The 23756-nt window shown below is 42.9% G+C and overlaps 1 protein-coding gene across 2 annotated transcripts in view; it reads right to left on the bottom strand.

Annotated features, from left to right (window-relative positions):
- Positions 1-5292: 5292 nt before the first annotated feature.
- LOC139644698 (TBC1 domain family member 8) overlaps positions 5293-23756 on the bottom strand; it is a 59606-nt gene continuing 41142 nt past the window's right edge. The window contains exons 10-21 of one of the 2 annotated variants that reach the window (XM_071520156.1): positions 22631-22845; positions 21748-21865; positions 18605-18890; positions 17837-17869; positions 17704-17770; positions 16072-16170; positions 14760-14828; positions 13234-13489; positions 8586-8651; positions 8240-8326; positions 7035-7138; positions 5293-5723 (exon numbers count right to left, since the gene is read on the bottom strand). In XM_071520156.1, coding sequence (XP_071376257.1) covers positions 5295-5723; positions 7035-7138; positions 8240-8326; positions 8586-8651; positions 13234-13489; positions 14760-14828; positions 16072-16170; positions 17704-17770; positions 17837-17869; positions 18605-18890; positions 21748-21865; positions 22631-22845 — 1829 coding nt within the window. In that variant the 3' untranslated portion in view covers positions 5293-5294. Of the gene's footprint in view, positions 5724-7034; positions 7139-8239; positions 8327-8585; positions 8652-13233; positions 13490-14759; positions 14829-16071; positions 16171-17703; positions 17870-18604; positions 18891-21747; positions 21866-22630; positions 22846-23756 lie in introns of both variants that reach the window. The other variant, XM_071520155.1, reaches the window with a different exon arrangement.

Raw genomic sequence — 23756 nt, 5'->3', positions numbered from 1 at the left:
TGCCCCAGAGATAATCTGCAAAAATACTGTTCAGCTGCTTTATAGTGATGGAAGTGGATTTAAAAAAACAAAATAAATCATGATTGTTCCCATGTTGTCAGAGGATGAGGCCGTTTCACCTCATCAGTAAATACTGAGACACTTAGAGAGAAGACAGAAGACTGCAGGCTGTGGGACGAGTCTGTCGGTGTGAAACAGCTTCTGATCACACATCTTCACACAAGATCCTCTGAAACAATCGCTAACAATAACTTCCCATTAACGTAATAACCTGCAGGTAATAGTGTGATAATCCTGTAAACTTAATACATTTCCAATTAACGTGATACAATGAATTATTACATTTATTGGGTTTTATAATTTTATAAAGCAGAGGTGTGACCAAGTCAACTTTGCTTGAGTCCCAAGTCAGTCTCAAGTCTTGAGGCACAAGTCTCAAGTCTAAATGTAGAACAGCAAGTCAAGTCAGAACAAATCAAAGAATCCAGTATGAATTTAATATCTTAAAGAAAACTAAATATCTAGGACTTTTCAGTGCAATATGGTTTTAATAGGATAAAAACTTGGTAAGAGCATCATGAGTTTGATTTCTATAATCAGTTTCAACTTCAATAAATTCAATCATTCCATACAAATTCAGAAAACAATTTAAATTCAGTCTGCTGGAACAAATCTCATCACTTTCAATCTAAGTCATTTACACAAACACAAGATCTCATGTCAAGACTTTAGAAACCTTTTCAAGTCATCAGAGTACAAGTCAGAGTCAAGTCCCAAGTCACCAGAACCCAAGTCGAGTCGAGTCTCAAGTCTTCTCTTCATGCATCAAGTCGAGTCTCAAGCAATTAAAACTGTGACCCGAGTCCAAGTGATGTGACTTGAGTCCCCACCTCTGCAACCCAGTCACAAATTTGGTTCTGCATCTGAAAAAGGGATGCTAATTCAATAAAATCCAAAATGTAATGATCATTATGTTTATGGAAACATAATGATAAATTATTTACGTTAACAGGATTATTACAGTATCATCTGCAAACTGCTGTTATGCTAATGGTTTATTACGCTTAATGGGAAGTTGTTACATTAACAGTTATATATAACAGGCTTTCCTCTGCACAAGTGCTGAGTGTTTTCATTTTGCTTTTCCTAAATAGCAGTCAGGGTTTGGTCCATTCATGAACTGAAGTGAGAATGCATGTTAAACTGCAGTCAGCTCCTGCAGTGTGAAAGTCTCCCAGCTGTGAGGAAACAGTGTGTGAATTGAACTGAACTCCATGAAATTCCATGAAATTCCTCTACTAAGAAAGTTTGTCTCGACTCGCTGAACATTATAAATCAAAACATTATGAATCAAATGAAAGACAGTTCAACAAATCAAACACATTCAGTCATAATGTATGTATTACCATTACATGTTCTGCATCAAACACCAGCTGAAAGGTTCCTTTAACATTTCATGATATTCAGTATTGATCATATATAACACTATGTGGACTCTCAGATATGTGGGAAGAAAAAAAACAACAAAAAAACATGAATTTCACAGAAACGTCCTGAAATTCCAATTCAATTCAATTCGGTTTCCTGGCGTTTTTTTTTTTTTTTCAAATTCCAATTCTGATTCCTCAGCTGAATTGGAACTGATGAATTGACCCCAACCCTGATAACATTTATGTTTGTATTTAGCCGAAGTGAGCGGCAGTGGCACACAAGCTGATCAGCACCACCAGCCTCAGCGGTGCAGTGTGGTTCACCAGCACTCGTGCAAAGGAAAAACCCCGGAACAAAAACACAGTTCCTGACTGTCTGCCTTAAAGGAGAAATCCACGCTCAGATTTGAGATTTGAGAAGTGTCATGTAGTTTCTGTCCCTCTGCCTGCCTCAGCAGTCAGTGATTTCCTGCGTTTCACACAGTGAGTGTGAACTTGTTGCATGCAGCTGTGTTAGACGTGCAGGCGGAGAGAGCGACAGTGACAGTGCAGCAAGAACAAGACTTTCTCCCATCTAGAAACACGAGGGACTGACGCCAAAACCTGACCGCTGTTTACCGCTGATGTGTCAGATCGCTGAAACATTTTCTCCACACCAAACTCCATTGTTTTGCGTTTTTTTTTCTCCACAAAGTCGAATGGTACGGTGGCCAAGAGAGCTCAATGCACTGCAACTTAAGAAAACACATGCAAATAGACAAAACACAAGCAAATTAAGAAAACATCTTCATCAATTTGACAACACATGCTGCTGCAAACACACACAACACAACCAAACACACAGAACACAACCAAACACACACAACACAACCAAACACACACAACACAACCAAACACACACAACACAACCAAACACACACAACACAACCAAATACAGAAACGCGCTGCAAGTAGCACAGACGACAACGGATCTGTTTCCAGGCGACACAAAAAAAGTGATGAACCCGACTGGGACACGCTTGTTGTTCAATGAACAACGAGCTGGACGGCTGTGGCTCAGGAGGTAGAGCGGGTCGTCCACTATTCAGAAGGTCGGTGGTTCGATCCCCGACTCCTCCAGTCCGCATGTCGAAGTGTCCTGTGGGCAAGATACTGAACCCCAAATTGCTCCCGATGGTTGTGCCAGCACCCTGCGTGGTAGCTTGCCGCCATCGGTGTGTGAATGGGTGAATGCAGGCATTGTAAAGCGCTTTGGATAAAAGCACTATATAAATGCAGTCCATTTGAATCATGCGATCACAATGTTAAAATAAACCAAAAAAAAAAACTTACATTTTAGCTCATTTTCCAACACCACTGACGAGTAGCCGACTTCAATAACTTCAAAAGTCACAAAGCGTTGAACAACAAGTGTGTCCCAGTCGGGTTCATCACTTTTTTGTGTCTCCTGGAAACAGATCCGTTGTCGTCTGTGCTACTTGCAGCGCGTTTGTGTATTTGGTTTCTCTGTGTGTATTTGCAGCGCACGTGTTGTCAACTTGATGAAGATGTTTTCTTAATTTGCTTGTGTTTCGTCTATTTGCATGTGTTTTCTTAAGTCGCAGTGCGTCGAGCTCTCTCGGCCACCGCAGCATGGAGCTAAAAGTACGGTGGCCGAGACGTGTCGAAGGAACCGCATATCCAAAACGCTTTGCAAATTGGAAAAACACAAGCGCATTAACGGAAAACACAAATGCAAAAATCACAACACAAATGCAAAAGCCACAACATCACAATGGAAGTGAGCAACAACGGATGTTGACAATGAAACGGGCCGATCAACTATTATTGCCGGTGGACTATTATTGGCTGCACATGTGGAAGAGGAAAGTTCTTGCCTGTTGGAGAAGTAAGTGAAACGTTCGCTAGCTAACTATGATTACTATCGCTATGTGATTGTCACAAATGAGCAATGTTGTTCAAAGTCTTTATATTTTCATATTTATGTACTCTGCCATCTTGTGCAGGCAATAGTAGTCCTCCCGTTTCATTGTCAACATCCGTTGTTGCTCACGTCTGTTGTTATGTTGTGGCTTTTGCATTTGTGTTGTGATTTTTGCATTTGTGTTTTCCGTTAATGTTCTTGTGTTTTTCGAATTTGCAAAGCATTTTGGATATGCAGTTCCTCCGACACGTCTCGGCCACCGTATAAAAGGAGTGCTGACGCGAGTTAGTTAAAATCATGATGATAAAGTCATGTGAGGCTTTATGAATACAGATCCAGTGTCCTGTGTGTGTGTTGATTTCAGAAGGAAAGGCCACTTTCACCAGAGGCTTCCATGTGAAGCAGGTTCAAGCCTGTTCTCCTCACACTCCTCGCCTTCCTGACCCGGCAGCAGCTCACCTTGCTGCTTCTGACAAAATGACAGGTTTCATTCAGAGAAATAAACCAATAACTCTGCTTCCTTTTTAATTCAGCCTCATTAAAATTTGGTCATGGAAATTTGAAAAGGGAGAAGTCGTGGAAAAGTTCTGGAGTTTAGTGCAGGGGAAAGTGACTGTCCATCAGATCCTGTGTGTTCTCTTATTTTCTCTCTTTTCATAATTAGATTTGGTTTGGTTCAGATTTTCATTACAGCAGAGAGTCGAGGATGTGGCCTCGAGACGCTACAGGCTCCACCTCGTCCTCCCCTTCCTCATATTTTCATACAGTATATGGATGTAGCTGTATTTGAAAATGCAGATAACTAACTAACTGCCAATATCTGCTGCATGTTCTCTGTTGATTTGTGCTGCTTTAAAGTTCTGGGGCCACTTTGCTTTCAGGATTTGGCGCTGAAGTTCTGCAGGTCCTCACTATAGAGACGTCTGAACACACAGCTGGAGACTAGTTCAACACACATATAGAGACTTGTAGAGGAGAAAAGGAGTGTGACTCCTCTATACTTCTGTCTTATTTAAAGGACAATTCCAGTGTGATTGGAGCTGATTTCCTGCATAGACAGCCTAAGTCCCTCCTCTTCCGCCGTCCACCATGGGACCTTATTTCAGAAAAAATATGTACGGTAGTCAAACTGCCACTTTCTTGACTTGCAAAATTATCTTTTAAATTGACAAAACATCATATGTGTAATTCATGGCACAATTCAAACGGGATCAAACAATTATTTGTCTCTCGCCGTTGACTACCGAACATATTTTTTCCGAAATAAGGTCCCATGGTGGACAGCGGAAGGGGAGGGGCTTAGGCTCTCTATTCCCTTACTGTTTTAGATCCCAGTGCTTTTGAAAAGGTTTTAAAGCATCTTTAATCGTGGCGTACGCATGAAAAAAACAGTCTTAATTAATATTAAAGGGATGGAAAACGTAAAAAAATTTGGAAAAAACCCCTCAAATCATGCTGGAAATTGTTAGCATGGATTGTTTTGCCGCTACACACAGTCCAGCCAGGCAGCTTCTCGGTGACATAAAGGGGCAATAACTAAGATTTTTACTGTCCCATAGCACAAAATGACCAGAATATATCTGCGGGGGTTTGACGTGGCTGTTGATCAATAACCAGTGACTCAGTGATTATTTGGCCAGCAGCTGAGGTTTCTGTCTTTCAGACCCTTCAAACCTCTGTCTTTCCTCTGTTTTCTGTTTTCCCCAGCCAGGAGAGATTCAAACCCTCCAAGATACGCGACTTTTGTCAGTTACAGGCCACCGTAGCTTCAGGGGACGGAAAGAGTGGGATGGGGGTGTGGGGGTGGGGGTGGTGGGGGTCCTGTACCAGAGAGCTGTGCAGGAGCAGATCAGTTTCTCCTGGCCGTCCATACAGGCCGATACAGATCGCAGATGACTCGATGCCTCTTCCGGTCGGGTCCGACCCTCCGTCCTCCTCGGTCAGCTGTTCCCCTGCTGCAGCCCCAGCAGCCCGGCTCTCTGCTGGTACTGCTTCTCCTTCGCCGCCGCGATCCTCGCCGTCAGGTCCACCGGCTTCTCCAGGAAGTTGACCAGCGCCTGCTCCGTCAGCAGCGACGCCACGATCTGAGCGAGGCTGACCGTCCACTCGCTCTCCACGCTCTCACCTTCACCTCCACCTCCACCTTCACCTTCACCGCCGGAGACAGACTCGGGGCTGCGGTCTCCCTGCGCCGGCCCCGCCTCCTCCCGGCCGCTGACCTCTGACCCCGAGCGGCGGCCGCGGTGGCCGGCCTCGCCGATCTGCAGCACCAGGCTGGTTACCGTGGCGATGGCCTGGAAGAGCTCGTTCTCCTCCGGGTCTCCGTGGAACATGCTGTAGAGCGTCTTACAGAACTGGATGAACTCCCGCTGGAGGGAAAGACACCAACACTGATCAGATACCACATACTGATAATGCATGTTATTTATAATAATACCACTGATACTAATATTAACAGTATTACTGCCAGATATAATAACTTGTCAAAGTGTAATAAAATGTCTCCCTAAATTTGTTGAAAATGTAATAAAACCTGATCCTCATAATGTAAACACATTACCATATTAACTGGCAATTATTATATTATTATAACTTTATTTTTTAACTTTATTTTTATTATTATTATTATTATTCAGTGGGTTTTATTTTCCATCTTATGTTATGCATTCCTCATTTTTATCTTATTTTACTATTATTATCAAGTGGCTTTTATTCTCCATCTTATTTTACATTAATTATGGCATTCTATCCCTATTTTTATGCTCATTCTATGTCTATTTTCATGTGAAGATGCATTCTATGTATTCTATTCTCATCTTTCTTATTTTTACTATTATTATCAAGTTTTATGTGAAGCACATGGTGCATGTAATTTCTTTGTTGTAAAGCACTTTGAGCTGCATTTCTTGTATGAAAGGTGCTATACAAATAAAGTTTATTATTATTATTATTATTATTATTATTATTATAACTGGCAATTGTTATATTTTAATCAATTCAGAGGAGCGACAAATTCTGCCACTCTTGAAAAAAGAAAAGACAAAGCATTAATGTTAAAACCAAAGTATTTCAGCTGCAGTTCAGTCAGAGGATCTGACACATGATGATTTTAATATTAAAACTCTGTCATTTGCTTCTTTCTGATTCTTCCTCCTCAGAGGAGCTGCAAGGCTGTGACTCATTTTGAGGGACATTTAGTTAAACTTGATAAGTTATGCCAAAATAAGTTCAGAAAAGTACAACAGAACTGTTCTCTAAGAGCTGTAAGACGTTACAAAGTGCTCTTTATGATATTTTACTAATATTGACATGCACTGTATATTACCCAGCAAAGACAAACAGCAGTAGCTACTTTGTATGTGTAACAGACAAAAATTAAACCCATAAATGCTTTTTAATGATTTTCTGTCCACTGCTCTCATGCTGGCTGCCTGACACTGCTGACAAACTGCTTATATAATGTTGTTTTTAATATCTGCTGTGAATCCTGTGGCCTGCTGGGACAAATAAAGCTGAAACCTGAAAACAGCAGGAGATACATTTTGACTCAATACTTCACTACTCATGCAGTTACTGCTCTTGGGCTTTTCAGTGCAGGTTTCACAGCTTTTCCTTCAGTTGACAGGTGAGTTAACTGATATGAGCCTACAATACGTTAACGTTCTCCAGGGGATCAGCACCTGGTTCATGAGCGGCAGAGGCTTCTCCACGTCTTTCTCCTTCTCCTTCACCAGATCCTGCAGCATCTGCTTCAGCTGCTCCTGGTAGTCCTTCACCTCCTCCCCTGCCTCTGCAGCACCTGCAGCCACACCGAGGAGTCACACACACACCGTGGAGTCACACACACACCGAGGAGTTACACACACAGAGGAGTCACACACACGCCGAGGAGTCACACACACAGAGGAGTCACACACACACAGAGGAGTCACACACACAGAGGAGTCACACACACACCGAGGAGTCACACACACAGAGGAGTCACACACACACAGAGGAGTCACACACACCGAGGAGTCACACACACCAAGGAGTCACACTGACACCAACTCCGGCAACAAGTCACCGCAACTCCATCCACTCACACTTCACTTGGATAGTGCAATGTTGATACTCAACTTACTATCCAGTGACTATAGTCTACTGAGTTTCTGTTGAAGACTCAAAACAGAACATGTTTTCCTCATGCTATGAGTGTGTTTGTGTACCTGTGTGAATACTGCACATAGTCTTGGTATGTCTTTTCTAATATATATAATGTATTAATGTATGCATTCTACATTAAGCAAATGAAAACCTAATGAAAAAGCATCGTCTCTGTACTGACTCTCCCTCCTGGACGGTAAATCAGTGCAGAGTCAGTTTCTGTGTTTCTCCTGCAGCTCTGGAGTTTTCAACAGTCTGGTTGTTCCTTTTATCTAATACAATTACTTTAGAAGTACCTTTTTTTTACTTGTATATTACTCAATAATTATCAGTCATTCTAATGCTGTAACTAGTTATTACATCTATTTTATTTGGATATTACTTAGTGATTTCCAGTCATTACTGTGTAATTTAAAAGGTTACCAACTTGGAAAAATCAACAAAGATCTGCATTCTTGCTCCAGATATTTTTTTACTGTGATAAACAACATTTTGACTGAGCTGGTCTGTTTATGCAGTTTGAATGGGAATGAACTGAACTGGACTGAGTTGATTTAATTTTGGAAAAATAACAATATTGGAGAAACCGACCGGCGTTTGAGACAAACAATTCAGTGAATAGATTCTGTTTAATAATTAAAGTGGATTAATTTGTGAGATGGAGAGGCTTCCTGTGTTTTAAGAGTGTAAATGAGTGTGTGTGTGTGTGTGTGTGTGTGTGTGTGTGTGTGGAGCGTACCTGGCGGCAAGTCGACGTACAGCGGCCTGGTGGTGGACAGCAGGGGGCTCTTCATCGGAGAGGGGTCATCCTCACTCTCTGTCAGAGCTGCACACACGCACGCACACACACACACACACACACACACATTTAAATGAGTTATGTCCACATAAATACAGGCAACCACATTGTTGCATACACACACAAACACACACACACACACAGTCAAATCAACCAATAAATCACAGCCTTTAGTGCTAATGTGTTTCACCATGTTGAAAGACAGTAAAACCGCTGTGTGTGTGTGTGTGTGTGTGTGTGTGTGTGTGTGTGTGTGTGTGTGTGTGTGTGTGTGTGTGTGTGTTACCTGGTGGGATGTGCAGACGATACAGCAGCCTGATTTTCTCATTCAGCTCCTCGCAGTATAAAGTATCTGAGAGGAAGAAGAGAGGAGGAACAGAAGAGAGAAAAAAAAACACTTTTATTATTTCTTCTTTTATATTTCTTGTGTTTTTATCATTTGTCCCTGTAACTGTTTTAGTCATTTAAATTTCATGAAACGACCTAATGAAACAAATTAAATTTCATACACTCATTTCAAAACACTGTTTTTCAAAAGTTTCTCAAAAACATGAGGTAAGATTCATCATTAACGCTTCAACACTTTTTGGTTGTTTTTTATTTATCATTTGTCCCTGTAACTGTTTGTAAAACGACTTATCGATGAACTTCATGTACTGCACTTATTTCAAAACACTGTTTCAAAAAGTTTTCTCAAAAGCGTGAAGTAAAATCCATCGTTAACGCAGTGAATCCAGAGCTGCTTTGACGCTTTTGCACCACCTGAAATACATGAATACCAACAAGATTTAATGTAAAAAAAAAAAAAAAAAAAAAAAAAAAAAATACATAGGACCTAAAATGAAGAGCTGAAGACGTTTCACCACTCATCCAAGAGTCCAGTGGATTTTGTCTTCATTTTTTTGGACATCTTACCACCTGGAGGACTGCAGTGAATCAACACAGACAAGAATATCCCATGTTCCAATGATCATTAAGAGTGCAGACGAGGGCGGTGCAGTCTGTGTACAACACTACTCTGAATACAAAGAGGAAATCCTGAGACAGCTCTCTGATCAGTGTTCAGCTACAGACCCAGATTGAACGGGCAGTCACTACAAAGTGGTGAAATCAACGACAGAGACGAGAGATTTTTGATTCATAAGAACGTCTCCGTCCCAGTTATATACACATTACCCAAAATTCACAAAGATACATTTCCTGTACCAGGCCGCCCCATAGTCTCAGGCAACAACTCTCTTCTAGAACCACTGTCACAATATGTTGATGAATTTTTGAATTTTAGGGGTCACTTATCTGACTGTTACTATCACAATATATGAGATATTTGGTAAATCTATCGGTCACTTATTTGGCTGTTACAATCACATGTGTGATATATTGAGTAGATCTCTCAGTCACTCATCTGGCTGTTGTAATCACAGAATGTGATATATTTCCTCCTTATTAATTTTTTCTGATTACTATTTTTCTTACTAATATTTTTCGGACTAATATTTGTTTCTTGAGGATGGTTGTTCGTATTTATGTACATGCATTTATAGGCTATTTGTTATGGAGATTCTGCACATGATGAGGTTACAGATGTAGACCCACATACATGCTATTCTTACTGTTAGTGTGTAAATCAATCGGTCACTATCTGGTTGTTGTAATCACATAATGCGATATATCTCCTCTAGGGTTGCAAAATTCCGGGAATTTTCAAAGTTGGAAACTTTCCATGGGAATTAACGGGAATTTATGGGAATTAACGGGAATTTATGGGAATAAACGGGAATAAACGGGAATAAACCAGGAATTTACTAAATTGAAGGTATGCTCTTAATAAGGAACTTAAATATAGTTGGGGAAAACATATTTTAGCATAATCCTGACTAAAACAACCAGATATCATGCAAGTACAGTTGAATATCTATGCTATTCCTCAATCACATGCACACATAGCACACTGCTTACTGCAGGGCTGTTGAGACCACGCCCCCTACATGCAACTCAACATTCATGTTTTTGTTCTTCAATGAAAGAATTGATTGTTCAATAAAATATTTAACACTTGATAAAGTTCTACTTACAAATAAATCTGTTTTAATTGTATTATTTTGGATGGATGTCTGCTTATAACAAAACAAATATTTATGCTTGGATATGATACCTTTCCATTAAATTACCCTCAATTCCCAGTTAATTCCCATAAATTCCCATAAATTCCCATAATTCCCATGGAAAGTTTCGAATTTGGAATATTTCCAAAATTCCCCAGCTTAACTTCCCATGGAAATTTACCGGAAACTTTCCGGAAATTTACCGGAAATTTTCCACCCCTTTGCAACCCTAATCTCCTCTGATGGCTTAAACTGTCTCAAATTTTCTTATTTTTCTTATTAGTACATTTTTTATGATGCCTGTTTGGATGATTTGTATCAGCTGGTTGTAATCCCCAGCAGGTTCCTGGCTGATGTTTAGTAGCGGTCACACACCCACAACCTGGGGCTGAAACACGTTTTTTTTGCTGCTGTGAATCATTAAAGAAGTGATATACATACTATATACTTATCTGTGAGTGCTGACAACTTCATTTGTTATTTTTGTGATTTTTGGGTCGCCACCCGTTACACTCTAAAGACTGTGAGTTGAGTTCTTTCGTTTATGATGAATTTTTGAAACCACTTGTACAGACTCTTCCCTCCTACAGTCGAGACTCAGCAGACCTCATTAACAAACTACAGAGCAGATCCATTGATATTGATACTCTCACAGTAGTCACCTTTGATATCGAGTCCCTATATACCAATATTCCTCAGAATGAAGCAATAGTATGCATAGCTCGGCCATTGTCACAGAGATCTGACAGTACTCCATCCAACACTGGTACTCGCCTACAGAGCAGTACATCAGACTAGAGCTGCAGCGATTAATCGATTAGTTGTCAACTATTAAACTATTTTGATAATCGATTAATTGGTTTGAGTAATTTTTTAAGAAAAATAAGTCAAAATTCTCTGATTCCAGCTTCTTAAATGTGAATATTTTCTGGTTTCTTTCCTCCTCTATGACAGTAAACTGAATATCTTTGGGTTGTGGACAAAACAAGACATTTGAGGACGTCATCTTGGGCTTTGGGAAACACTGATCCACATTTTTCACCATTTTCTGACATTTTATAGACCAAACAACTAATCGATTAATCGAGAAAATAATCAACGGATTAATCGACAATGAAAATAATCGTTAGTTGCAGCCCTACATCAGACAGCCCCTCCCTGTCTGCGGTCACTGGTCAGGTTCCAAACCCCGCAGGGTCGCCTCACACCGGTGTTCCAATAAGCTCTAAACTCCCCCTGCAGGCCTGTTTGCAGCTGCAGTCTGTTCCAGTCTCTCCTGGCCTCCTGCGTATTGATCCTGGTCTAACAGCTGTGTGGGCAGGAGGCCGGACGGACGGATGGAGGGACGGAGGGATGAGACAGAGGCAGAGGCAGAGGCCTGGCAGAAATCTAGATCCAGACAGCATCAGTTTACACTCTGCTGCTGCTGGGGAAACCTGTTCACCTCTGGATGCTGACTCCCCACTCCCCACTCCCCACACTCATGTTTTGCATAGTGTGTTTAGGCAAAGAAATACACTCAGTTTCTATTTCTCTGTCTCTCTCTTTGTCTGTTCAAATCAAAGTGCTTTTACGAGGTTAAAAGAAAAAGAAAACAGAAGAATAAACTATCTAAACGGACAAAAACGCACAGACCGAGCACACGATGAAAAAGCCGGTAAAACACATCAGTCACACTGAAAGGCCAGAGAGGAAAACTGGGTTTCTAATCGATTTTTTTGAAAAATGTCAGTGGATTCTGCTGACTCGGCACTTTGTGAAACGCTGTTCCACAGTCAGAGGGCCGCGATGGCAGAAGAGTGAGGTCACCGTTTAGTTTTATATAATTCTCTATTGACAAATTTCTCATAAAACTGAACTGAATATGTTAGATGTATTGCAGTTTTCATGGAGTCATAAGTTCATTTGGAAATTTTAGCAGATGTTGGGGAGGTTCTGTGATGTTGCAAGGTGTTGTGGGATGTCACGCTCCATCTGAGGAACCACATGCTTCCTTCAGCCACAACAAGGAAGTTTAAAACAAGGAAGTTTGAGAGGTGAGACAGAAACACAACTTCCTCCTTCCACCTCCACATGCTGCCTACACAGGAAGCTTCCCTGCAGTCAAACAAGGAACCAGGTTAGGAAGCTTCCTAGTTAGGGAGCAAGGAGGTAAGAAGCTAGGAAGCTCCTCATGAGTGAGACAGAGCCTCTATCTCTCTGTCTCTCTCTCCCTTTGTCTCTCTCGCTCTCTCTCAAATTCAAATTTGCTTTATTGGCACAACAACAATACTGCCAAAGCATCAAGAGTCAGTCTCTCTCTCTCTCCCTCTCCTTCTCTCTCTCTCTCTCTCCCTCCCTTCCTCCTCTCTCTCTCTCCCTCTCTCTCTCCATTTGTCTGTCTCTCTCTCCCCCCTCTCTTTCTCTCTCTCTCCTCCCTCCCTCTCTCTCTCCCACCCCCCCCTCTCTCTCTCTCTCCCGCCCCCCTCTCTTCCCTCTCTTCTCTCTCTCTCTCTCTCTCTCTCTCCTGCCTCTTGTAGTTTTAAACAAGTTTCTGTTTCAAGTTTCAAGTTTGTGGTCGGACATTTTTATAAGGCTTAACAGATGGCTGAGATAAGACTCACACACACACACACACACACACACACACACACACACAACACACACACAAAAGCACTTTGATGTACTGTCTTCTTTTAATTCTGTTTATTATCAACTGTCTTTATCTGCAGTTTTGTCCTCTTGCTTTCTGTAAAGAACTTTGTGACAAATCTTGTGATTTGTCTTGAAATCACACACACACTCACCCCCCCTCCCCCCCCCATCCCCCCGTCCCCCCCCTCCACCTACCCAGCCAGCAGGCGACCTCCCTGAAGCAGACCAGGTTGTCCCGGTCCTGGTCCAGCAGGATGAAGGTCCTGTGGGACAGGGTGTCAGTGTGCTGGGGCGAGGCCCCGGGCCACGGGGCCAGCAGAGCGTACAGACTGTTGAACTGCGGCCGGTCCAGACGGTACTGCTGCTCCGTGTAGGACCGGCCCGAGGCCCCGCCCCCCCACGCCACCGCCGGGCCGCCACCGCCCCAATACAGACTGATGAAGTGCTCCGTCTGGAGGGGGGGGAGAGAGAGGAAGGGAAGGAGGTGGGGAGAAGCCAAGAGAGAGACAGAGAAGATGGGAGGGTGGAGGAAAGAAAGGGGGGAGAGAAGGAGAGGAGAAGAGAAACGGGGGAGGGAAGGAGAGGAGGAGAGAAAGGAGGGAGGGAAGGAGAGGAGAGAGTGAGGGAAGGAGATGGGAGGGTGGAGGAGAGAAGGGGGGAGGGAAGGAGAGGAGGAGAGAAAGGGGGGAGGGAAGGAGAGGAGGAGAGAAAGGAGGGAGGGAAGGAGAGGAGGAGAGAGTGAGGGAAGGAGATGGGAGGGTGGAGGAGAGAAGGGGGGAGGGAAGGAGAGGAGGAGAGAAAGGGGGGAGGGAAGGAGGTGGGGAGAAGCCAAAAGAGAGAGAGAGAGAAGACGGGAGGGTGGAGGAAAGAAAGGAGGGAGAGAAGGAGAGGAGGAGAGAAAGAGGGGAGGGAAGGAGAGGAGAAGAGATAGTGAGGGAAGGAGGTGGGGAGAAGCCAAAAGAGAGAAAGAGAGAAGATGGGAGGGTAGAGGACAGAAGGGGGGGGGGGGATGAGATGAGAGAAAGGGAGAGGGAGGGAGATGAGATGAGAGAGAGAGAGAGGGATATAGAGAGAAGGATAGGGGAAGGAAGTGAAATAGGGGAAGGAAGTGAAAGAGAGGGAGAGAAAGGGAGGGAGGTGGGGAGGGAGAGGAGAAGAGGAGAGGAGAGGAGAGGAAGGAGGGAAGGGAGGAGGAAAGGAAATGAGGGAAGTGAGGAAAAATGGAGAGAGGGAAGTAAGGAGGATAGAGAGGAGAGGAGAGGAAGGGAGGGAGATAGAGAGAGAGGGAGAGGATGCGAGGGTGAGAGAGGCGGAGGAGAGAAATGGGGAGGAGAGAGGGAGGAGAAGCCAAAAAAGAGAGAGAGGGGGGGGGTGGAGGTGAAATAGAGAGGGAGGGAGAAAAGAAAGAGAGGCGAGAGAGGAGGAAAGGAAGTGAGGGAGGTGGGGAGGGAGGGAAGAAGAAGTGGGGAGAAGGAGGAATAGAGAGAAGGGGAGGAAGGAAAGGAGGAAAGAGAGGAGGAGAGGAAGAGAGGAACGGAGGGAGAGAGGGAGGGAGAAAGCACACGATTCGTCATACTTCACATCGTTAACCAATTAATGAACTGATCGTTTTCAGTCCAATTCCACTTCTTCTTCTTCTTCTTCTGCTGAATCACTAAATCATTTCACTGCGGTCGTTTCGTTGGGACCGAGCTGAGAGTTAAACCGGGACGTGAAAGTACCTTGAAGAGGTCGTAGACGTCGGCCAGGTCTTCTGGACAGATGGACACGTCCGGGGTCACGACCCTGAGCTGTGGACGGACAGAGAGGAGAGACACTGCGACATTACATCACATGGAATAAAATCTACATGTTTGTGCTTCATGTCCCTGTAATCCAGCCTGATGTTTGGTGTCTTTGGAAACATTTGGGATCTGGACTAGAGATTAAAATAAAGTTCTGTGGAATTGAACAAAGATTCTAAACGTTTTTTTGGGGGGTTTTTTATGTTGTAAGACAATAAAGAATTCTGCATCGGAGCTATCGGAGTCCAAGAAACCAGACCAAAGCTACACACACCTGTTAGACTAGAATCGCCACCTGGAGCCAGTTGCATAAGTAAGTACTTTATTTCTAAAGTGCCTTTCGAAAACCAGAGTTACAAGGTGCTGTACAATGAAAACATTAAAAATAGAAATAAATAAGTGCTTACAAAACAAGTGAGTTTTTAAAGGCTTCTTAAAACTAACCACTGACTCTGCGTTTTTTATGGCTAAAGGAAGACGGTTCTAGAGAGTGGAGCTACAGCTGAAAAAGCTCGGTCACCCTTAGTTTTAAGCTTGGATTTTGGGACAGCCAGAAGGCCTTGGTCAGAAGACCTGAGAGATCTCAGTGATCTCACTGTGGCCAAGGGACACAATCATTCAGATATATAAAGTGGGGCCAGCCCATGTAGTGCTTTATAGGTGATTAAGAGAGTTTTAAAATTAATTCTGCAGTCGATGGGTAACCAATGTAGAGTGGCCAACACTGGTGTAATGTGTGACCTACGGTGTGTGTTGGTTGCTTAACATTTGCTGCTAGAGGACCAATACACTGCTGTATTTTATCATAAAGCTAGTTTAAGACTAGTCTAAGCCTCAGACTGGTCTTAGATTCTCAGGTTGGACTAGACTAATTAAGACTGCTTGATACTTAAATATTACGACTGACTTATTTTGAGGTAAAGTTAGCCAATCTCGAGTCAAGAACTTTGTTGTTATGGCAACGAGTCGGCCTACATGTCAGAGCGGGAAGTTTAAATACTGAAGCTGTTTCATAAAAGATGGCAAATCCTTGTTTTTTGGAACGAGCCTGAAGAAGAGAGAGAGTCTTAAGAGAGATAAACAACCCATTAGAGATCTACAACAATCAAGAAGGAGTAAGAACAGGTAAATATAAGTATCTATAGCAAGTCTGACTTAAGGTCACATGAGTGCAGGCGGGGTTGAATGCTGCCAGTGTAAACAGCACATCGGAAACAGACTGGAAGAGAGAACAGAGAAAGAGACTGACAGCGTTTTCTTTGGTGGTGTCCTCGTGCGCCTGCAGCACCAGGATCCTGTGCCGACACCGGAGCCGCTCGATCTGCCGCACCGTCAGGTCCCCGAATTTCTGACCGGAGAAAACAACAGAAAAAAACACAAGAGAATAATACACACTTGAAGGGAGAAGGAAAAAGCGGATGTGTGTGTGGAGGGACAGGGACAACCAATTTAAAATTAGAATTACAGATTTACGTTCAGTATTCTGTCACTGTGTGAATTCAGCAGGCTGCAGCTGTAAAAGGGAAAGTGAGCGTCCAGAGAGAGCTGGACTGAGTAACATGGGAGTGCATGGACAGTTCTGGTAATGTTCTGGTAATTCAGGTTCAAACTCACTTGGACATCAATTCAAGGCTTTTAAGTGATTTTCAAGGTCTTGTTTGGTGAATTTCCAAGACTCAGACCCGGCATGTCTTGGGGTCAGACATGACGTTGGTCAGAATTACAAATCATACATGTTTTTTCTCATGATAGTCGATATTTTGTGCCGCTATTCAATTCCTTTCATTTTTTCCATTTTCTTTTTTTTTCTACTTATGCACATTTGAATTGTACACAACTGCTTTGTCAGGAATTTAAAACAAAAACAACATGAAATACAAAAAAAAAAAAAAATTAAAGGTTCGGCAAACATACATAAAAATGATAAATCATGGCATCATGTGCATCCACATGGAGAGGGGTCTCCAAATAAAAATAAATAAATATATAAATAAATGAAAGAAAAGTACCTTAAAAGAAACAGATATTAATCTTGGCCAAATTCACATTTAAGTCAGTACAGCTCCTTATCACATTGGTAATCTAAAATAAGCAATTACAGGAGCCCATCAGTTTGAAAACATGTCTGTCTTTACATGGAGTTTTGCTGTTATTTTTTTCCATTGAGTACACTTTCATTAACCTGTCTTGCCATTGATGTAAGGTGGGTGGCAGTGGTTTGAGCCAGGATAAAGTTAGCATTTTTTTTTGCCACCAATAAAAGGATATGCAGCAAGTAAGCCTAATTTTTTCCATTTTCATGCCAAAAAATGACTAGTATTCAGTGTTTCTGAGCCTCTGAAAGATTCAGAGCATCATGGGACACTAAAACTCTCCACTGAAACCAGACTGATAAAGTTCTTTTAGTGTCAGCAGCTCTTTAAGGTAGAGAGGAACCTCCATATCAAGTCAAGTCAAGTTTATTTATAAAGCACATTTCATACGACAGGCATAGTAGACTCAATGTGCTTCAAAATAAAAAGCAAAAAATAGGCAAAGATCATACATGACAAAAACATTTAAGATAGGAACATATAAGATAAGAAGGTATTACAATAAAAAGGAATAAGATAAAAAGGTATTATTATTATTATTAAAAAGGGAAAAATAGTAATAATACTGATTCTAAAATAAAAGTTTTCCCATTAACCACACACTTTAATCCTAACTAAAATCTCGCAAAAAGAGAGATGTTTTTAGTTGTTGTGGTAGAGAATTCCAGAGAGTAGGACCAGATATCAGAGGTGATGATATCTGATATTTAATAAAAGGCCGATATCAGGCCGATGTATCAGTCTCATCTTACATGTGTGTCTTGTGTGTGTGTGTGTGTGATTCTCACCTCATAGGCTTCGTTGATGAGCTCGGTGATGTTTGTGTGTCCCACAGTGGGAGCACTGGAGCTGCTGCTGGTTTCCTCTGCAGCAGACTGGGAGGAGGGGGGAGGAGGAGGAGGAGGAGGAGGAGGAGAAGACGGCTCTTCATCACTCCCCACCTGGTCCAGGAAACTACAGAGAGGAAACAGTCAGTCAGTCATGAGTCAGCGTGTCTCCACCTGAACGCCTCCACAGGCCAAACCAGTCAAACCATTATAATACAAGGATCTATGTGCATGAAAGAGATGGGAGCGACATGAGAGATGAGAGATATGGATGGCTAAATTATGGATGTGTGCACAGGATCATACACTATTCTATTCCAAAATACTGTGAATATTTCAGGAAAATATCATTGCATAAAAGGTAAATATTCATTATCTAGAAAATCCAGATCCAGTCAGTGAAAGATTCTCATTTTGATGACCAAGAACTCAGGCTGCTTATCCATTTTGGATCAACCTCATTAATCCTTGATCTCTAAAATATAGATGATCCACTCTGGAGAAAGCATTATCAATCTGTCAACCAAGAACACAAAATAAATCACAATAATTTGCTTCTAATTTTGTGCTCTCAGTTATTGTGTAAGAGTAGACATCGCCTTTATCAAATGACAGCTCATTTTGAAGAACGAAAGCAAAAACTAAACCCATCCCACTGAACTGAACGGTGACGTTAAGTGTGATGTCAAATCCTTAAAATGTTTCACACCTCATTTTGTCAGTTTTTAAATAAAATGAGCTTGTTATCATCAGTTCAGACGGCAGAACTGTGTGCCACGATATCCCCAAAATCACCATCCCATCACCATATGATTCCACTGAAATACGACAAACGACAATATTGATTATCGCCCGGCTCTACCCGGTGAGGACCATGAGCGCCTGGCCGTCGTCGGTGCTGGCGCAGAGCGGCGCGGCGTTGGCGTGGAGCACGGCCAGGCCCAGCTGGAAGATGGCTCTGATGCCGCGGAAGAAGAAGCAGTCGACCACGCAGACGGCGCTGTGGAAGGGCAGAACGCTGAGGAACAGGGTGAGGAACCAGGAGAGCGACACGGAGGAGAGCGGGGAGAGGTCCGGGAAGTGTTCGGCCAGCTCGGGGAGACGCTCCCGGATCAGCTCCTCGAACACGGACTGGTCCACCTGGGCTCCTGGGGGGGGGGGGGGGCACAGGGCGGGACACAGAGGGGGAAGGGTCAGAGTTCAAGCCTGAATGCAAAGCATCTTCCCTGCAGCAGTGTCCCTGAGCAAGACTCTGAATCCTACCAGCTCCAGCTATGTAGCTGACCTCTGACCTCTGACCTCTCTGTGGAGGAGAGAAAAGAGAAAAGAGAATTTCTCCTACTGGGGTTAATTAAATACCATATTATCATATTATCATTATTAAAAAAAACAGAAGAGGCAGTTCTTCAGCAGCCAGAAGAGGCGTTCTGGCTGCTGAAGAACTGTTCTGTTTACTGACAGTAAACAGAACAGTTATGTATTCAAGGGCAGACCGGAGTTTTAGTTCTACAAACATTTCTCAGAGGCAGAAATACTCTGATTGGTTGAGTTAAACCTCAGTGGGCGGAGCCAAAGACCCACAGGTTTTTCTGGCTTGGTAACATTAGACTGAAGCTCAGTGAAAAAGAGGCCTAGCGCTCTGCTGCTAACTGAAACAATATAATCTACCACAGTGGTTCTCAACGTGGGGTCCGGGGACCACCAGGGGTCCTTGCGGGAGTTCCAGGGGGTCCCCAGCAAATTGATGAGTTGTTGTTAAACTTCACCGTTATTTCATTTTATAGAGAATGTAGAAGAATGACTGTTTTAATCATACCTACAATACAGGTAGTCATGAGATTCTGGACAAAATCATCTATAACAATAAAAATACAGTCAGATTTGGGTCCGAGAGAAAGAATCTCATCCAACGGGGGTCTGTGGCTCTAATCTGGACCAAATTAGGGGTCCTTGATATGAAAAAGGTTGAGTATCACTGATCTACCATATTTAGTTATCTAGGTTAGCTAGTTAGCTAGCTGAGCTTCAGGTTCAAACTAGCCATACTAGCCTATAGCTAGCTTGGTAAGCTAGTTAGCTAGCTGCTGAGCTTCTGTTGTTGTTGCCATTTATATTTATTTATATTTTGACCAAAGTTCCTTCTTTGCCATTCAAGTTTGCCAGTTAGCTAACTAACCAACTAGTCTAGGCCTATCTAATGCTCTGAAAAACGGTGGCTCTTTGGCTCCGCCCACTGAGGTTTAGCTCAGCGAATTAGAGATTATATATGCCTCCAGCTCTGCCACTGTTTGTTTAACTAGAGTCATCCATGTTGGTCTCACACAGAAGAAAAACACTGAACTCCATCGCTGCCGTTTCAAAGATGAAAAGACAGACAGAAACATCCGTTTTCCAACAGAACATGAAGAGGAAGAGGAAACTGCTTCAGATGCACCACCATGTTGTAAATAAATAACTTGACAAAGCACAGGAAATCAGTCTGTACTACAGGAGTGAAGCGCTGCCTGAAAAAGCCTCCAGGCTGTTTGGTGTCCGAGCAGAGAGAGGAAGAACAGCTCAGACAAGACAAAACAAAACAAAACAAAACAAAACAAAACAAAACCACGTTCAAATGACTCAGCCTGCAGTTCGGCAAATGAAGGTCTATAGGTCGTTTTGGCCCTAAATTTAACCTCACAGCAGGTTGTGAGTTCATCATGACATCTGACCTAACATGCTCTCCCCTCCCCCAACAACTAAGTTCAGTTAAAATGTATTATCCATTGAGGAAATTGATCTGGCCCATGATGCACAAACACACTAGCCTGGTGTCCAGCACTCTTTGAATTTGCATGGCGATTCTTATGAATCGCCATGCAAATTCAAAGAGTGCTGAATACTGCGATTCATAGGGGCTGGACACCAGGCTACAAACACACAGTACATACACATAAACAAGGAATACATTTTACAGGTCTGTAACAACGCATTATGTAATAACTCGACAAAATGTAATACATTTTCACTAATAACACCCGCATTTTGTAATAATCTGCCGCATTTTGTAATACACAGCCTGAATGCAATATGTAATAAATTTCCCCGCATTTTGTAATAAAGTATATTGCAGTGTGTGTGTGTCTGTGTGTGTGTCTCCTGACATTTGTGTGTACCAGTACTTAGATGTTTGTGTCAGTATAACACTCAGTGTCGTGCAGTTTCTATGTCCCTCAAGTACAGTTTCTATTAAGCTAAGGAATACAGTGACACTTAATGTAGTTTTGACCAATGAAAGATAAAACTAATCTACTGAACTAATAGTATCTTTTTAAAATGAATTTTGAGTCAGTATGATTCATGCTAGAATGCATAAAATAAACATTGTTGTTATAATGTTATAACGATTTTTATTAATGAAGACATCCATTTTGGTTGGTTATTACATAATGCACCATATTATTAAATTTTCATCAAAAAAAAAGTGCAACTCCCGTATTTTGTAATAGCCACGGCAATATGTAATAATTTATTACAAAATGCGGGGAAATTTATTACATATTGCGTTCAGGCTGTGTATTACAAAATGCGGCAGATTATTACAAAATGCGGCAGATTATTAGAAAAATGAAGTGAAAATCTATTACATTTCGTCGAGTTATTACATAATGCGGTGTTATTACATAAGGCGTTGTTACAGGTCTAAAGTAGTTATATTGTGAACTAAATAAATGGGTTGGTAGCAATAAAAATATTTGCACAGTGCAAAGCTCATGAGATCGCCAACTACTGCCAACGTGCCTTTGAGCAAGACAGTAGAGCTGCTCAGTAGAAGCAGTGTTAGACTGTGGTTGAACTGGACAACTCCCAGTAAGAATGTGTGTAAATGTGAGTATGAAGCCTTCCTTGGATAAATAAAGATAAAAAAAAAAAATTATTCTGAATATGGCTTAAAATTTTGATCATCATAACTAAACATTCAAGAACTGTGATGTGACCCCTCCTCTGCTTTGACCCCTGACCTCTCACCTATGACCCGGCGGTTGAAGTAGTCGGGCAGCATCCTCTCACACACGGCCACCAGCAGCCAGAACGCCTCTTCCTCTTTGGCATAGAGCAGCAGCACCGAGGCCAGGATGTTCATCGACTGGAGGAAGAGGAGGAGGAGGAGGAAGGAGAGGAGGAGGAGGAGGAGGAGGAGGAGGAGGAAGAGGAGAGGAGGAGGAGGAGGGAGAGGAAGAAGTGGAGGAACAGGAGAAAGAGGAGGGAGAGGAGAAAGAGGAGGAAGAGGATGGAGAGGAGAAAGAGGAGGGAGAGGAGGAAGAGGACGAAGAGGAGGGAGAGGAAGAAGAGGAGAAAGAAGAGGAAGAGGATGGAGAGGAAGAAGAGGAGGAAGAGGAGGGAGAGGAAGAAGATGAGAAAGAGGAGGGAGAGGAAGAAGGGGAGAAAGAGGAGGGAGAGGAAGAAGAGGAGGAAGAGGAGGAAGAGGAGGGAGAGGAGGGAGAGGAAGAAGAGGAGAAAGAAGAGGAAGAGGAGAAAGAGGAGGGAGAGGAAGAAGAGGAGAAAGAAGAGGAAGAGGAGAAAGAGGAGGGAGATTAGGAAGAGGAGGGAGAGGAAGAAGAGGAGAAAGAAGAGGATGGAGAGGAAGAAGAGGAGGAAGAGGAGGAAGAGGAGGGAGAGGAGGGAGAGGAAGAAGAGGAGAAAGAGGAGGGAGAGGAAAAAGAGGAGGGAGAGGAAGAAGAGGAGAAAGAGGAGGGAGAGGAAGAAGAGGAGGGAGAGGAAGAAGAGGAGAAAGAGGAGGCAGAGGAGGAAGTCAGATACTACTCATACTACTACTACTACTTCTGCTACTACTTCCACTGCCCCACACACACACACACACAGTCGTAACACCCAGCTGCAGCGCCCCCACCTGGCAGTATCCGATCTTGGGGTTCCGGTGGGCGTAGGCGGTCAGCACCCGCCTGAGCGCGGCGATGCCGGTGGGGTTCTGGAAGGCGGGATGGTCCGGCAGCGAGCGGTGCAGGTCGCGCTCGATCTCCTCCGTCGCCAGGCTGCTCTGCCCCATCGACTTCTGCACCAGGCCGCTGTAGTAGCCCGGGTGGGACGCCAGCTCCGAACACGCGTCTGGTGGTGGAGGAGAGACAGCGGGGGGGAGGGGGGGGGGTTAGAGGGGTCGTGGTTCTCAACCTGAGGGGGGCGGGACACCTCCATGGGCCGCAGGAGGATTCGGAAGGAGACGCGAAGATGATGTGCGTAATGTGCGAAAATTAACTGAAATATAAATGTAATCGAAATTTCCAAAGTCCCAAGTCTAAATGTAGATTACCAAGTCAAGTCCATGTCATTAATGTCAAGTCTCAAGTCTAAATGTAGATTACCAAGTCAAGTCCATGTCATAAAAGTCAAGTCTCAAGTCTAAATGTAGATTACCAAGTCAAGTCCATGTCATTAAAGTCAAGTCCCAAGTCTAAATGTAGATTACCAAGTCAAATCCATGTCATTAAAGTCAAGTCCCAAGTCTAAATGTAGATTACCAAGTCAAGTCCATGTCATTAAAGTCAAGTCCCAAGTCTAAATGTAGATTACCAAGTCAAATCCATGTCATTAAAGTCAAGTCTCAAGTCTAAATGTAGAACAGCAAGTCAAGTCAGAACAAATCAAGAGTCCAGTATCAATTTAATATCTTAAAGAAAACTAAATATCTAGGACTTTTCAATGCAATATGGTTTTAATAGGATAAAAACTTGGTAAGAGCATCATGAGTTTGATTTCTAGAATCAGTTTCAACTTCAATAAATTCAATCATTCCATACAAATTCAGAAAACAGAATTTAAATTCAGTCGTCTGCTGGAACAAGTCATTTACACAAACACAAGATCTCAAGTCAAGACTTTAGAAACCTTTTCAAGTCATCAGAGTACAAGTCAGAGTCAAGTCCCAAGTCACCAGAACCCAAGTCAAGTCAAGTCTCAAGTCTTCTCTTCATGCATCAAGTCAAGACTCAAGCAGTTAAGACTGTGACTGCTGCTGCTGC

Source organism: Centroberyx affinis, unplaced genomic scaffold (assembly GCF_046629955.1).
Source record: "Centroberyx affinis isolate AG114_WGS23_722 - 3 ecotype Tasmania unplaced genomic scaffold, CSIRO-AGI_Caff_v1 ptg000773l_1, whole genome shotgun sequence".
NCBI classification, from domain to species: domain Eukaryota; kingdom Metazoa; phylum Chordata; class Actinopteri; order Beryciformes; family Berycidae; genus Centroberyx; species Centroberyx affinis.
This window is presented reverse-complemented; position numbering and strand designations above follow the sequence as displayed.